This window comes from Abrus precatorius, unplaced genomic scaffold (assembly GCF_003935025.1).
Source record: "Abrus precatorius isolate BTA unplaced genomic scaffold, Abrus_2018 Scaffold8, whole genome shotgun sequence".
Lineage (NCBI taxonomy): Eukaryota > Viridiplantae > Streptophyta > Magnoliopsida > Fabales > Fabaceae > Abrus > Abrus precatorius.
Window position 1 is genome coordinate 29,936,050 of NW_020874428.1, and position 14,116 is coordinate 29,950,165.

Below are 14,116 nucleotides of genomic sequence, written 5' to 3' on the forward strand. Positions count from 1 at the left end.
ACATTACAAGTCGAAAAGAAAAGAAATATTACACTGATATTTTCGACAATTTTAAAACTCCTCCTTTTAATACTTTTTTCCTCTCTGTATAAACAAAAGGTTATTAAGATAATCTTTTAAAACATTTGTCTTTTAAAAATCTCCTAACACCGTATTTAACTATTGCAAAACGCCAAACACGCACTACCTTAGTGAGCAGGGCCCACCAGCCCAATGGTGGCCCAGGGACATGAGGACATCCTCATCTCTCCACAAAATTATATATACTAAGTTGTTGGTTTGAATGCCTCCACCAATTGTTTTATTTTGTCATTAACGGATTTCAGCTAATTATGGTGTTGGGACATATGATTTACGAAACAGCGAATCTTCTTTGGCTTTGGTTAGCATGGATGATGAAGTCAAGACAATTACATGAATTGAAAGGCGTAGGTAGGCCTGATTTGTTGGTCATTCTGTGACAATCATCTCTTTTAATCATGCTTCCAATGTTGGGTCCTTTTATTTTTATTTTTTTCCCATCTAAATTTAAATTATTTCACCTCGCTGGAAACCTTGGAATGAAATGCTTTTTGAGATTATTTCACAGAAAACCATTAGAATCTTATTATTAAATCAGATTGTCTCAAATATCATCCATGAGTTACATTAAATTATTTTTATATCAATGAGCACTTTATATTTAACGACTTTATATTGTGATTGTTTTAATTTTGAAAAAAAAAAGTAAAAATCGCAAAAGTATTGTGCACGGAAAATAAAAAGATCGATCATCAAATAATATATCACAGTTCATAAAACACAACTATCTGCTCACTGTTTATTATATGTTCATAAGTCAAATAAAGCTGTGAATTGTATAAAAGAAAAGAGAAAGGAAAAAGATAATTGTTTTTATTACTTGCCACGCGTCTCCCAGCTAGCTGTGTTGTGTAATTTCAACGTTTGGATTTTAAGTTTAAGCAACCTTGTGGGGAAAATTATTGTATGAAAACAAAAAAATTGACCATATTTCTGGTTTAACGTTATTAATTTGTGTTGTTACTGAAGGAACACAGCGTGATTTTGCTCCTTCAAATCGTTAATATGGGAATTCTGGAACTATATCAAGCTTTTGATAAAAATAAAATAAAAACATTCCTACAACATAAAAATTATGTTGCATCAAATGGATGGTTGTAAGATATATACATTTATGAAACACACGTCTTTTTCTTATTGTTATAGAAAATCGTGGCTTGATGCCATTCCAACGCGCTGCTTAGATCCAAAGTCAATTCGAATTAATTGCTCTCGTTGCATCCAAAGGTTAGCAATTTAGAGTTTGTCTTATCAGTGAAGAAAAGTTTAAACAATAAAAGCATCTGCACATATATATGGGAAACTAGGATAAAACACACTCCTTGGACCATTCATACTTAACGATTTAAATAATTTGTTGTTTGTTCTTAAAAATATAAAATGTGGGGATTAATGAATCAAAAAAGTCAATTGAATGAACAAAAGATGCAAATAATAATTATACTTCGTCGATTGAAAACATGTTTAAACATTTTAAATTTCACTCAGATTAAACATATATGGGTCCCTTTGGCCCATGGGTTTACTCGGCTTAAAAGATGAATCTAGGTTTGACCACGTATTACTTAATCATTCTCTTTCCATTTCCTTTTCTCTTATTTGAAAATTTAATTTTAAAAGAGTTTAATATTCTTCTAAAAAATAGATTCTAGTAGTGATTTATAAATTAATTTTTAAAAATTTAATTTTTAAAAGTAACAAAACATGTCTAAAGAGAGTGTGAATTAAAAAATGAGAATGTGAAAAGAAAATTTTATTTTTTGTTTTTGATCATTTCGAGAAGGGGATTGGGTAGGAGAAGAAGATGTGGAAAATTTTTCAGCACTTAAGATTTAAAATGGAGTTATTTTACATATAACATGTTAACTCTCAAGTACTAGAAAGTTCCATTACTTAGAATTAAATTAACATATTTAAGATCGAAAAGTTTAATGTTTTGTTTTTTTATTTAAAGAAACAAATTCAACATAAATGAATCTTTTATACTAGCTTATTAACAAAAAGGGTCAGATTAATGGATGCCTTCTTTAACTGTTACGGTTTAAAAAAAATATGAAAAGTGTATATATAATGAAAAATTCAATGCATGCACACATGTACACTAAGGTGGTTAAAGATTCAACGTGCACTTTAAACTTATGAAATCTAAATGGGGTTTTGATGGGTATGTTATTTAAAACGAGTTGTTAAAAATATTTCTTAGTAAGTGTTTAAAATTACATTAAAAGTAACTAATAGCTAATAAGATACTAGAATATTGTCCTCATGTTTCATGATTAAAGAGAAAACTATTCAACGAAGAAACAAAACTTAACATTGTCGCGACACTTCAAAATAAGTCACACAGCATGTGCTACTAAAAGCTTGTCAACTACTGATAAGGGGCCACAAATTTCATGTAAAACTAATTGAGAAATTAGATTTTTAAACATACAGTAAAAAAATAGTTGAAACTATCAAATTTACTACCATGTGTAGAAGAATTTCATCAATTCCAACGTCAATGATCAGAAATTCAGAATAGTAAGTCACGTTCCGTATCAACCTTCTCAACCCTGTCCAAACATATCATATACATACCTCACCAGATTTTTAAACTATTACTTTATGTGGGTTCTTTGCAATGAGGCACTTTAACCCAAAAAGAAGTGTTCCTGAATCAAATTACAATCAAGCTTTATAATTAATTAGAACTTTATTAAACTCATGCAAATAGTTGCATAATTTGGTATCATGGTATGAATTGAATTTGTTGATGATATGAATGTTGGAACCCCAATAAATTTGCAGATTCAATTTTTATGCTATTTGAAATAAAAGTCATGTTGACTATTTATTAAGTTTGTTTCTTTCTTTTCTTTTAGAAATAATTTGTTCGTAGTTTTTATCTATCAATTTTGGTTTAGATTTGTTTTATATATAGTTGCATTGCATATAAATAAAATATGATTTTTGAAGTTAAGTTTCCCTTTTTAACTCGTTTCACCTTTTATATCAATGCAAATAAAAACAACAAATTGGTATCAAGAACCTTTATCTTTGAGGGATCTTGAGTTGAGAGAAACACCAATGGAGGAAAACACATACACAATGGGTTCACCACCAATTTTTTATGGTGAGAAATATGAGTTATGGGCTGCAAGGATAATCTGTCATCTTGAAGCATTGGATCTTTGAGAGGTAGTAGAAGAAAATTATGACATTTCTGTATTACCTGAAAATCCAATGGTGGCTCAAATGAAGTATCATAAGGAGAGAAAGACAAAAAAGGCAAAGGCAAAAAATTGCCTTTTTCTGCTGTGTCAAAAATTATTTTTACAAGAATTATGAATTTCAAATCTGTCAAAGAGATTTGAGATTATCTAAAAAAAAAATTCTGGTTGTGAAAGAACAAAGGCATACAAGTGCTCAACTTGGTTAGAGAATTCGAAATGCAGACCATGAAGGAGACAGAAACAATTAAAAGCAATGCTGATCGATTGACAAGTATAGCAAATAAAGTATAGCTTCTCGGGAAAGACTTTCTCGATGAAAAATAGTTCAAAAAATTCTGGTTATTGTACCAAAAAAATATAAATCAAAGATATCAGCATTGAAGGAGTCAAAAGAACTATCAAGCATCACCTTGGTAGAATTGGTAAATGCTTTATAGGCCCAAGAGCAAAGAAGAATGATGAGACAAGAGGAGACTGTACAAAGTGTTTTTCGTGTAAAAGCACAAAATTCAAAAAGTGGCAAAAACAACAAATGAGAGAATAAAAAGCTAGAAGGCACCAACAAGCAGCAAGGTGAGAACTTTTTCCCCTGTCCACATTGCAAAAAGACAAATCATCCAAAGAAAAAATGTTGGTGGAAGCCAAATATCAACGGTAAAGAATGGTGATTTGGGACATGTAGAGCGAGTCTGCAAGTCTAAATCAGAAGAGGCAAATGTGACTTTAGAGGAGCAAAAAGATGAGCAACTCTTTGTTGCAACATGTTTCGCTACAACCAACTGTTCTAGTGACTCATGGTTAATAGACAGTAGCTATACAAACCACATGACCAACGACAAGAAGCTTTTTAAAGAGCTTGACAAAATCACTATCTCCAAAGTAAAAATTGGAAACAATGATTTTATCTCAGTTAAAGGGAAAGGAACCATTACTATTAAAAGCTTGACAAGTTTGAAATATATCTTTGATGTTTTATATGTGCGTAACATTGACCAAAATTTGTTTAGTGTTGCACAATTTGTGAAAAGGCCTTCAAAGATTTGAAGATAACTGGTGTTTGATTGAAGACTCAAAAGGAAAAGATGTATTTAGAGTGAAAATAAGATCTAATAGCTATGTTCTAAATCTGATAGAGAAGGAGTAAATAGCTTTTTCAAGCACAACCACCAATGTTGATCTATGGCACAAAAAACTTGTACATTTTTATCTTACAGGACTGTTATACATGCAAAAACATGCCTTGGTGAAAGGTGTCTCGATGCTTGAAGACAAGTTGGCAGATTGTGTGGCTTGCCAATTTGGTAAGCTAGTAAGAAAACCATTTCCTTAAACCACTTGGAGAGCAACTCAAAGGCTACAACTGGGTTCATACAGATGTTGGGAGACTTTAGAAAGTATTGTCTTTAAATGCATTTATGGAAAATCAAAGTGATTGTAAGTTACAAATAAAAAGGTCTGATAATGAAAAAGAATTTACAAATGATGTTTTTGATAAATTTTGTGAAGAAACTGATATTGAGCACCAACTTACAATGCAATACACCCCATAACAAAATGGTGTAAGTGAAAAGAAAAAAGTAGAAGTATCATGGAGATGACGAGATGTATGCTACATGAGAAAGATTTGCCAAAGAAGTTATGGGCAAAGGCAGCAAGCACTGCTGTATTTTTGCTGAATTAGCTACCAACTAGAGTTGATGAAAAATATTATAAAAGCTTGATTGGTTGCTTAACAAGCACCTTTGGTTACTTTTTTATTTTGGATTTGGAAGTTTTTTCTTGGTGTTATAAAAAACAAGATGTTATAGCTCAGTCAACCGCTGAAGCAGAGTATGTAACTGTTGTTGTTGCTGTGAATCAGGTTCTTTGGATCAAAAAAATTATGACAGATTTGCATATAAAACAAGAAGAAAGCACAGATTTTTGTGGACAATCATGATGCAATATCAATCATCAGTAAATTGAGAATCAAAGTGCTAACATTTTGGCCAAAGAACTTTCAACAGCCAAATTTAAATACTTGAGACAAAAGCTTGAAGTTTGCAATTCTAAAGTCAAGGGAAAGTGTTGATGATATGACTAGTTGGAACCCAATAAATCTGCAGATCCAATTTTTATGCTGTTTGAAATAAAAGTCATACTGCCTATTTGTTAAGTTTGTTTCTTTCCTTTTTTTAGGAATAATTTGTTTGTAGTTTTTATCTACCAATTCTGTTTTAGATTTGTTTTATATATAGTTGCATTGCATATAAATAAAATACATTTTTCGAAGTTAAGTTTTCCTTTTTGACTCCTTTCACCCTTTATATCAATGCAAATAAAAACAAAAGAATTTTAAATTTGATTTATGAACAAAACTATAAACTGATTTTAACAGTCTTTCTTTGAATAAAGATTAGTTTTGAATTTGATTATATATAAAACAGTTTAAAATTAGATTTGCAAAAAAAAAATCATCTTATTTTAGTTTAAAAGCAGTATTGGTCTATATGTAGAAGCCAGTGCATGGGCAGAGCTGGTAAGTTGTTTTCAACAATCAAAAGGGATACCTTGATTTACATCTTTCTGATATCTATAGATTACACATTTTCTTTGGGGGCTGGAATAAAATATGAGTGCATAACACAGGCCGGCGTTGATTGAGAATGGAGAATGGAAGTGGGTCAACGTTTGGTTGAAAGAAAAAGTAGTATGCACTGTTCACATCATAATAACATGCCTTGTTGGATTGATGAAAGCTTGAAGCTATGCTACAGCAAAGTTTCTCTTTCAAATTAAACTACACTTAGAAAATGCAACACATTCTTGTATTTTATTTTCAAGACATCCATTCAATTCCCCTTCCCACCACCACCACATCAACAACGATAGGACCAGAAATATATTAACAATTAATGCATTTTAAACGTATTTTCATTATTAAAAACTTATGTCAAATTTTATTGAATAATTTAATGTGTTTTATAAAATTAATCAATCTTTATAAATTATTTGTGAGTACTACATTTTGAATAATGATATTTTTTAAATAGCAGTTTTTTAGGAGTTAGTTTTATTTTTCATCCTTTTAAGTAATTTTTTATTAAAAATATTTCATTGATTTAATTAAGTAAATTTTTATAATCTATTTATTTATTTATTTATTTAATTTAATTTAATATGATAGAGTATTTATCATTAAGCATTCATATTCATAAATTATATATAAAGATTGACATGTAAAATTATATTAAGTAAATGTATTTTTAATCAAATATTATTATAAATTATAAATATGACAATTTTTTAAATAAAAAATAACAAATATTTCACAGAGTATAAAAATATTTATAAATTATAAATATATTTAAACTACTGAAACTTTTTAACATTTTAAAAATATTTGTAAACGTTAATTTATTGATAAAATAACTACAATATTAAATACAAACATTTAAAAACATTACTATTATTTTGTTATATATATATATATATATATATATATATTAATGATGATTTGTGAATTTCTTATTATAATTAATGTTGGTTGAAAATTTTAAGTATTAATTAGAATGACTAAAGAAATTTAAAAATATTTTTAATTGGATAATTGATTAATAAATAATATTAATTTGACTTAATATAAAAGTTCATAACAAATTCTCACAAAATAAAAAAAAATAAAAAACACATATAGTGTGAAATCAGAAGAGTTAGAAGGTTGTAGAGAAACCACTCTATTTAAATTTATAATAAAAAAGCTAAATTGGGTTATAAACAGCTAAATCAAATATATTTTATATTAACCCCCACCATGATATAAGATTTTGTAAAAATTTAAAATATATATATACTTTAATTATAAGAATGTGATGTGATGTGCGTGTGTTTGTTATACCTTTAAGTTTTACCGTTTTCTATTTATATTATTAAAAGGGACTATCTTCTTAAATTTTAATTTGTATTTTATAAAATTATCATAATTTATTGTTCATATGAATATCTAAATATAAACAAAGGACAAAATTGTTAGTATATTTATTACGATTAACTTACTTATTTTTATGGATTTTTTTTTATTCATCATTACATAATTATATTTCATTTCAAAATTTTTATTCTTTTTTGTATGTCAACAAATGAAAAAACGGTTTTCCTGATATGATTTCTTCTTCTTTTTCTTTGAAAAATATGATAAAACAGCATAAAATGTTTGGTGATCTTGAATAGAAGTTCAATGCTAAGATCTCTGATCACTCAGTGGAGCTGAAATAAATAGGGACCCTAATTATAAAGGAAAAGGGATGATGATGGGCATATCATTGACAATTTTGAGTCTTCAAAAGCATACTTATGCAGCAAAATAATCAATTTTGTTGATAGATTGGTATAAACACTTCACTAATCTCTACCTACTTCTAAAGTCTGAACTGTGGTAGGTGGCCTAAGAAGAAGCACTCAACTTCTGCCAACCCAATTGGACAAGGACCCCGGGATAGTTTTCTTGTTATTTTTCACCATTATGAGGAGATATTTTAACACTATGTTTCAAATAATACTCTTTTTTCAATCTATTTCTATTATTAAATGAAATCTTATTTTGACCTTATCAATCAATAGTGTGACCAAATGATAATGAAACTTACATAAAATTTTATCCAACCATAATAAAATATTTTAAAAACAGTAAATATATTTTTAACATTTCTTTTTGTCAAACTCACCACAATTCTATATCAACTAAAATATAACGAGCTTATTTCTGATGCCATTGACTTTGATCATATACCATGGCCCAATCGTGTGGAGACAGATTCTAAGATACATGAAAAGTCTAATCTTTGAAATAGTGGAATGGACGCACCAAACGTTTGGTTATAAAATCAATGTTTCTTGGTTTAAATGATGAAAATTTTGATTTTTTTAATAAATGTCTTAAATTTAAGTTTAGTAAATGAAAAAAATTTATGTTAAAAAATATTTAATTTTGAAAGAATTAGTTTGATTCAATCTAATTAATTAAAATTGAATGTAATTTTTAAATAGTAATGAATAAAAAATTTGGCTGTATACAACTGCATGTTATAAACTTTTTGTGGTGATCGGTCAATTTTAGTTAATGATTGACCAGTCACATGCTGTGTATAATAATTTTACTGTACACTCAAGAGTTAAGTAGATTGATGTATAGCAATCTCTCTTTATATATATATACAGACATGCATGTGGATATGTTTGTTATAATTTTAATTTTCATACAATGTGCCTATATTTTCAGTTTGATTTAAACACGGAAGAAGTTTAATTCTTATACATGTATTTTTTTAATTTATTATATATATAGCATTATGAGAATTATATAAATCTATAACATATGTATTTTACAACTAACGCTAAATTAAAAATAAGTATCATACCAAATTTTTATTTTACACATATATGAAGTTATTACTATTAACGTGGTTTTGGCTTACTATTATTATTTTTGTGTTAGTATGATATTAATGTTAACAAAATTTGTAGTAAGAAGTAACATGTAATAGTTATGGTAAGGAAATAATAAAATTGTAGTTATAATATACTAATAGGAGTCACATTCATAGGTGGGTGTGTGAGATGGAAGGAAGCAATAGGAGGAAGTCTATAAATCATGCACTGTACCTTCTGCCTAGTGCTCTGCTTCATTGTTTATTGAGGCACACTTCAAGTCTTAGTCATTATGTCTTTGGTGTCTCCTCCCATTAATATATATATATATATAAAAACACTTATAGTTAAGTGCATAGTTATCGAAGGTACAATATGTTATTAATTTATTATTATTATTTTTTTATTATTGAAGCCATGACTTAATAATTCGGAGGGAATTGGGAGAAGACGTTATCAAAGTTGTGTGTACATGCATGCACGTTGCTTTGCTTGTATATACGTGGTAGTGGTAGAGATGTCCATTTATTTGCTTACCCAATTCAAACTCTCGTTTCTTTTTATATGCCCCTTTAGGGAATAATACATAAATTAACAATTATAATCATTTTTTTTTGTAAAATTTAATATGACTTTGTATTATTATTATTTCATGATTAAAAAAATTAGCACTTTAAATGTTAAAAATATTAAATTAATTGAAATAAATGCAGCTTTATAATAATTAAAAAATTATAAAATTTCCTTGTTGAATAACTAATTTAAAAAGTAAATGATTTAATTTAATACAAAGGTTTATAAAATTTGTATCGTAAGATAAGAAATATACCTGATCTTATGAAAAAGGAAGTATGTTTAGAAATTATCTTATTTTTTAAATGAGAATTTAATTTTATAACATAAAGGTTGATGAGTTAAGTTATAATGCAATTTTTGTTTTGTATGATATTTGATGATTGATGTAAGATAATATAAGTAACCTTGTATTGGTGTTTATGATTTGTTATATAAGATAAATATCGCACCAATTTAAGGAGAAAGAAATGAGGTAAAAAAAAAAGTCGGTGGACAGTTTTTTTTTCCTTTAAATATATCACATCTCTTAAAAATGGTAACAATTTGTGATGAGTAAAAAAATAAAATAAAATCATTATTATAAAAAATTGGAGTTGAGAAACATTAATTTAATGAACATAAATGATCACTGAGTTATAAGAGGCGTTTAATATTTTTTTCAATCACCAGAAAATCGATTCTAATGCATTAGAACATTAAACCAGTTAGAGCTATAATCATAATTGTCAAAAGAAAAAGTTGTAAATAATAATAATTTAATTATAATTTTTTATTCACTTGAAACATTTATCTGGAGATCACTTTTTTTTTCCGGGGTTACATGACTAACATTTCATGTTTGCTTCTATATCTATGTTGATGAAAAATGTCTATCACCATTTATATGTAAACATTTTTATTTAAAACATTGTTATAATTAAATTGATTAACAAAAATAAAGAATAGTAACTAATAATAGAATAAGCACTACGTCATATTAACCTAAATACTTAACAAATCAATTTTAAAGACTTTTAAAGCGAAAGAATATTATTTTTTAATATTCGATAAATATCCGAATCACAATCGTGAACTCTGTAAAATGTTTTCTGAACTGTTTTTATTTAGATGAACGGTGTTTGAGGACTCTTAATTGGATTTAGGGTAAAAACAACTAAATAAGTATAATTTAAAATAAAATAAAATTTTAGCCAAGGGTGGTATAATAATAATAATTAATAGTGGATTTTTTTATAATAGAGAAATTGACAAAATGAATACAATAATTTTTAATAAATTATTTTCATGCACATTGTAAAAAGTAAACACTAGTAATAATACTTAAAGATTTAACTATTTACAAATTACTCGTATATCAATCAATGAAATTGCTATAAATAAAAAAAAATATAACTTTGACAACAAATTAAAATTTGATATTAATTTTCTCCTAATTTTAGTTTTAAAATAAATACGTTTTAAATAAATATTTATGTAAATATTTAATTATAACATAAAATTAGTTTTTCAAAATCAACGAAATTAAATTTAGAAGTCAAGAAGCAATATATGATCAATAGCCTCACCCAATCTCCAAATCTTCAATTCTATTCTGTTTCTTTCTTTCTTTCTGGTTCCTATCTAATCCATCACACTCCCAACAGTGCTTTGGGCTTTCTCTTTAACTAACAATAACTGGTAACCCTCTTACCACTCTCTCTCTCTCTCTCTAACTCAAAAACATTCATTTTTTTAATTATCTTCAGAGGTATAGCATAGTTCTCCCTCCTCAATCAACGCTCAAAGAATGAATTCATAGCCACCCCATCATTGAAGTTGGAGTCTTTTGCCAATTGGGGTGGCGGAAAACGCTTCCATGGAGTTCGGGAGTGATGGGTTGGAGCAGAGTTGGTGGGCCAACATGCCTCAGGAGCTTCTCAGAGAGGTTCTCCTCAAAATTGAGTCGTCGGAGACCACGTGGCCACCCCGGAAGAACGTGGTGGCTTGCGCCGGAGTGTGCCGCACATGGAGACACATCATCAAGGAGATCGTTAAGCCACCTCAACTCTCTTCCATCATAACCTTCCCCATCTCTCTCAAACAGGTTACTTGTGAATAACTTTGAGTTCAGTTTCTGAAAGTAGTGGTTTGAATTAGTTGAAATTGGAATTTCCATGCGTTGTTGATTTGTTATGTGTTGCTTTAACATGCTTTTAATTGGTGAATGCTTTTTGGCAGCCTGGCCCGAAGGAGCACCTACTTCAGTGCTTCATTAGGCGTATCCGTGGCACCCAGACATATTATCTATTTCTCAGTTTATCTGGTGGTTAGTAGTTAGTAAATAGTTATACTTGTGTTTGATTATCCCATTGTGTTAGTTTTGAAGGATAATATAATGTCCCTTTTATTTATTCTTTCTCAGTTGTTGGTTTTCCATTTTAAGATCCCTTAAGGTTCCGTTTGGATACGCAATTTATTTCAGCGTTTATTCAATAAGCTCTTTTTAAACGAGAGATTATACCATGAATTTCACGATGAAATTAATTAGGATAAGATGAAAATAACTCATTTGATAATTTGTACTTAAAAAGCTTAATGAAATGAGTTGATTCAGAAGTTGTTTATAAGCACTCCCAAACAGGTCCTAAGCTTGCAATTCTATTTGTGTGTTTCTGTTTGTTTCTTTTGATAATTGTTCTTTTTTTTTTTTTTCAATTGCAGCACTAGCTGATGATGGGAAGTTCCTTCTGGCTGCACGCAAGTTTAGACGCCCCACCTGCACGGATTATATTATCTCCTTGGATGCAGATGATATGTCCAGGGGAAGCAATGCCTATGTTGGGAAATTGAGGTGCACTCTTAATCAGGCTCTGTGAACATTGCTGTTTTCTTGTTTGTTAGTGCAAAGACTTATGCATTTTTCTTCTGCTTTGATAAGATCAAATTTTTTGGGAACCAAGTTCACAATCTATGATAGCCATCTGCCTCATTCGGGGGCAAAGATTACAAAGAGTCGCTCCACTAAGCTTGTGAATCAAAAACAAGTTTCACCAAGGGTCCCTACTGGAAACTATCCCATTGCCCACATCTCATATGAATTGAATGTGCTAGGCTCCAGGTAAAAGCTGTTGCTGCAATTCTACGTTACTATGATAGGAATAATTCTAAATCCTCCTACTTTGTATGCCTACAAATCCTCCCAATTATTAAATGAAGAAGCTATTAAATACTTTTTAAGACAATACATGTATACACTTTTTCATTTACTACTTACTTTATCATCAAAAAGATATATGTGAGGATATAACAAAGCTCCTATGATAGTCATCTATATTTATAAACTATACAGTACTTACCTTGTACTCATGGAAAGCAGGGGGCCAAGGAGAATGCATTGTGTGATGGATGCCATTCCTGCTTCTGCAATTGAACCAGGAGGTGTAGCCCCTGCACAGACTGAATTTTCTGTATGCAACATAGATACGCTTCCTTCAATCCCATTTTTCAAGACAAAGTCAACTAATCTGGACAACTCCATATCTGGACACCTTGGTGATAAAAAAGATGATGTGCTAGTGTTGAAAAACAAGGCTCCCAGGTGGCACGAGCAGCTGCAGTGTTGGTGCTTAAACTTTCATGGGCGAGTGACGATTGCTTCAGTTAAGAACTTTCAGCTGGCTGCTCTGCCAGAAAATGGACATGCTGGTTCACAAGAGGATGAAGTTATACTCCAATTTGGAAAAGTTGGGAAGGACTTGTTTACAATGGATTACCGGTACCCTATATCAGCATTTCAGGCATTTGCAATCTGCCTCAGCAGCTTTGATACCAAGATTGCTTGTGAATGATGCATGTTTGAAGTAACTATGGACAGGTATTCATTTGAAATATTCTAAAATTAGACTATAGCTTGGACAAGAAGTGAATAAAAAGAAAGCTATATGGTGTTTGCAGCAACCTCATTGGTAGATCATTGAGCAAATGCATGTTGCTTGTATGGTTACTGTATTAAGAATTGGCTTAGACTAGTTTATTACACCTTTTTTCTCTTCTTGTATTTGTGATCGTGGCCACATTCATATTACCATCTTGTTACGGTAGACGAGAATTTCCAGCTATATTGATAACTTTGCTTAAAAATCTTGATTCATCTTGAACATTTGATTTTGATAACCGCTTTTCCTTCAAAAATCAAACAAGAAATATAACTTTTGTGGCTGCTGTTGTGTTGATTGTCTGTAGTTTAGCTGATTGTTAACTGTTGTGCTGTCATTTTTGCTTCTTTGTTCATGCCAGATTACATGCAAGTGGCCTTCTGTTGCTGGAGCAATATGATAAAAACTGTTTGCAAAGGTGCTTGGAATTTTGGATAGTTGTGATCTGAATTACAAGGACGGTGCTGCAGATGGATGGGGGATGGTTCTGTCTCTTTTTCTGGGATCAAGTTTCAGTTCTGGGTAGATCACATGAAATTGGAATGTAGCCTGCATTTGTATCTAGCTCCTCGTAGTGTGTGCCAATATTTTAATTTTTCATAGATTTGCCTTCCATTGGTATAGTTCCATTTATATTACCTGGACTTGGATGAGGTGACGTTATCAATAACGGAAATAACGTTTACAAATTTTATTGAACCCTCACAAAATCCAGCGCTTTAATCTATAATCAATGGGCTATTATGGGAGTACGCAAAACCATGTTCTAACTCATCATGGGGTGCACCTGGCAACGAAAGAGCTAGAAGCCTATCAACCAAATGCAATCAAAATAGGGAATGTTTGCTTTTAGAAGAAAAATCACTTCGTCGCATTTTTTTAATTATTAATAAAAAAGCCCTTTCAGATAAAATAGAATAATAA

The 14,116-nt window shown here is 29.8% G+C and overlaps 1 protein-coding gene across 3 annotated transcripts; it reads left to right on the plus strand.

Annotated features, from left to right (window-relative positions):
- The first annotated feature begins 10,841 nt into the window (after positions 1-10,841).
- On the plus strand, positions 10,842-13,893 carry LOC113846744 (tubby-like F-box protein 3). Of its 3 annotated transcripts, XM_027475340.1 has the most exons (7): positions 10,842-10,955; positions 11,024-11,361; positions 11,496-11,583; positions 11,979-12,108; positions 12,196-12,375; positions 12,634-13,131; positions 13,554-13,882. In XM_027475340.1, the coding sequence occupies exons 2-6, from the start codon at positions 11,134-11,136 to the stop codon at positions 13,103-13,105; spliced, it is 1,098 nt and encodes a 365-aa protein (XP_027331141.1). In that variant the 5' UTR covers positions 10,842-10,955; positions 11,024-11,133; the 3' UTR covers positions 13,106-13,131; positions 13,554-13,882. The 3 variants fall into 3 exon arrangements, with proteins under 3 accessions (XP_027331141.1, XP_027331139.1, XP_027331140.1); XM_027475339.1 differs by having other exon boundaries at positions 10,868-11,361; positions 13,554-13,893; XM_027475338.1 differs by lacking the exon at positions 13,554-13,882 and having other exon boundaries at positions 10,855-11,361; positions 12,634-13,403.
- Positions 13,894-14,116: the final 223 nt, after the last annotated feature.

Bases quoted from the DNA above. Each gene is read 5' to 3' on its own strand.
- LOC113846744 (XM_027475340.1), top strand. From the start codon at position 11,134: ATGGAGTTCGGGAGTGATGGGTTGGAGCAGAGTTGGTGGGCCAACATG. The intron at 11,584-11,978 runs GTTAGTAGTTAG...TTTCAATTGCAG, and splicing joins ATTTCTCAGTTTATCTGGTG to CACTAGCTGATGATGGGAAG. The intron at 12,109-12,195 runs GTGCACTCTTAA...TGCTTTGATAAG, and splicing joins GCCTATGTTGGGAAATTGAG to ATCAAATTTTTTGGGAACCA.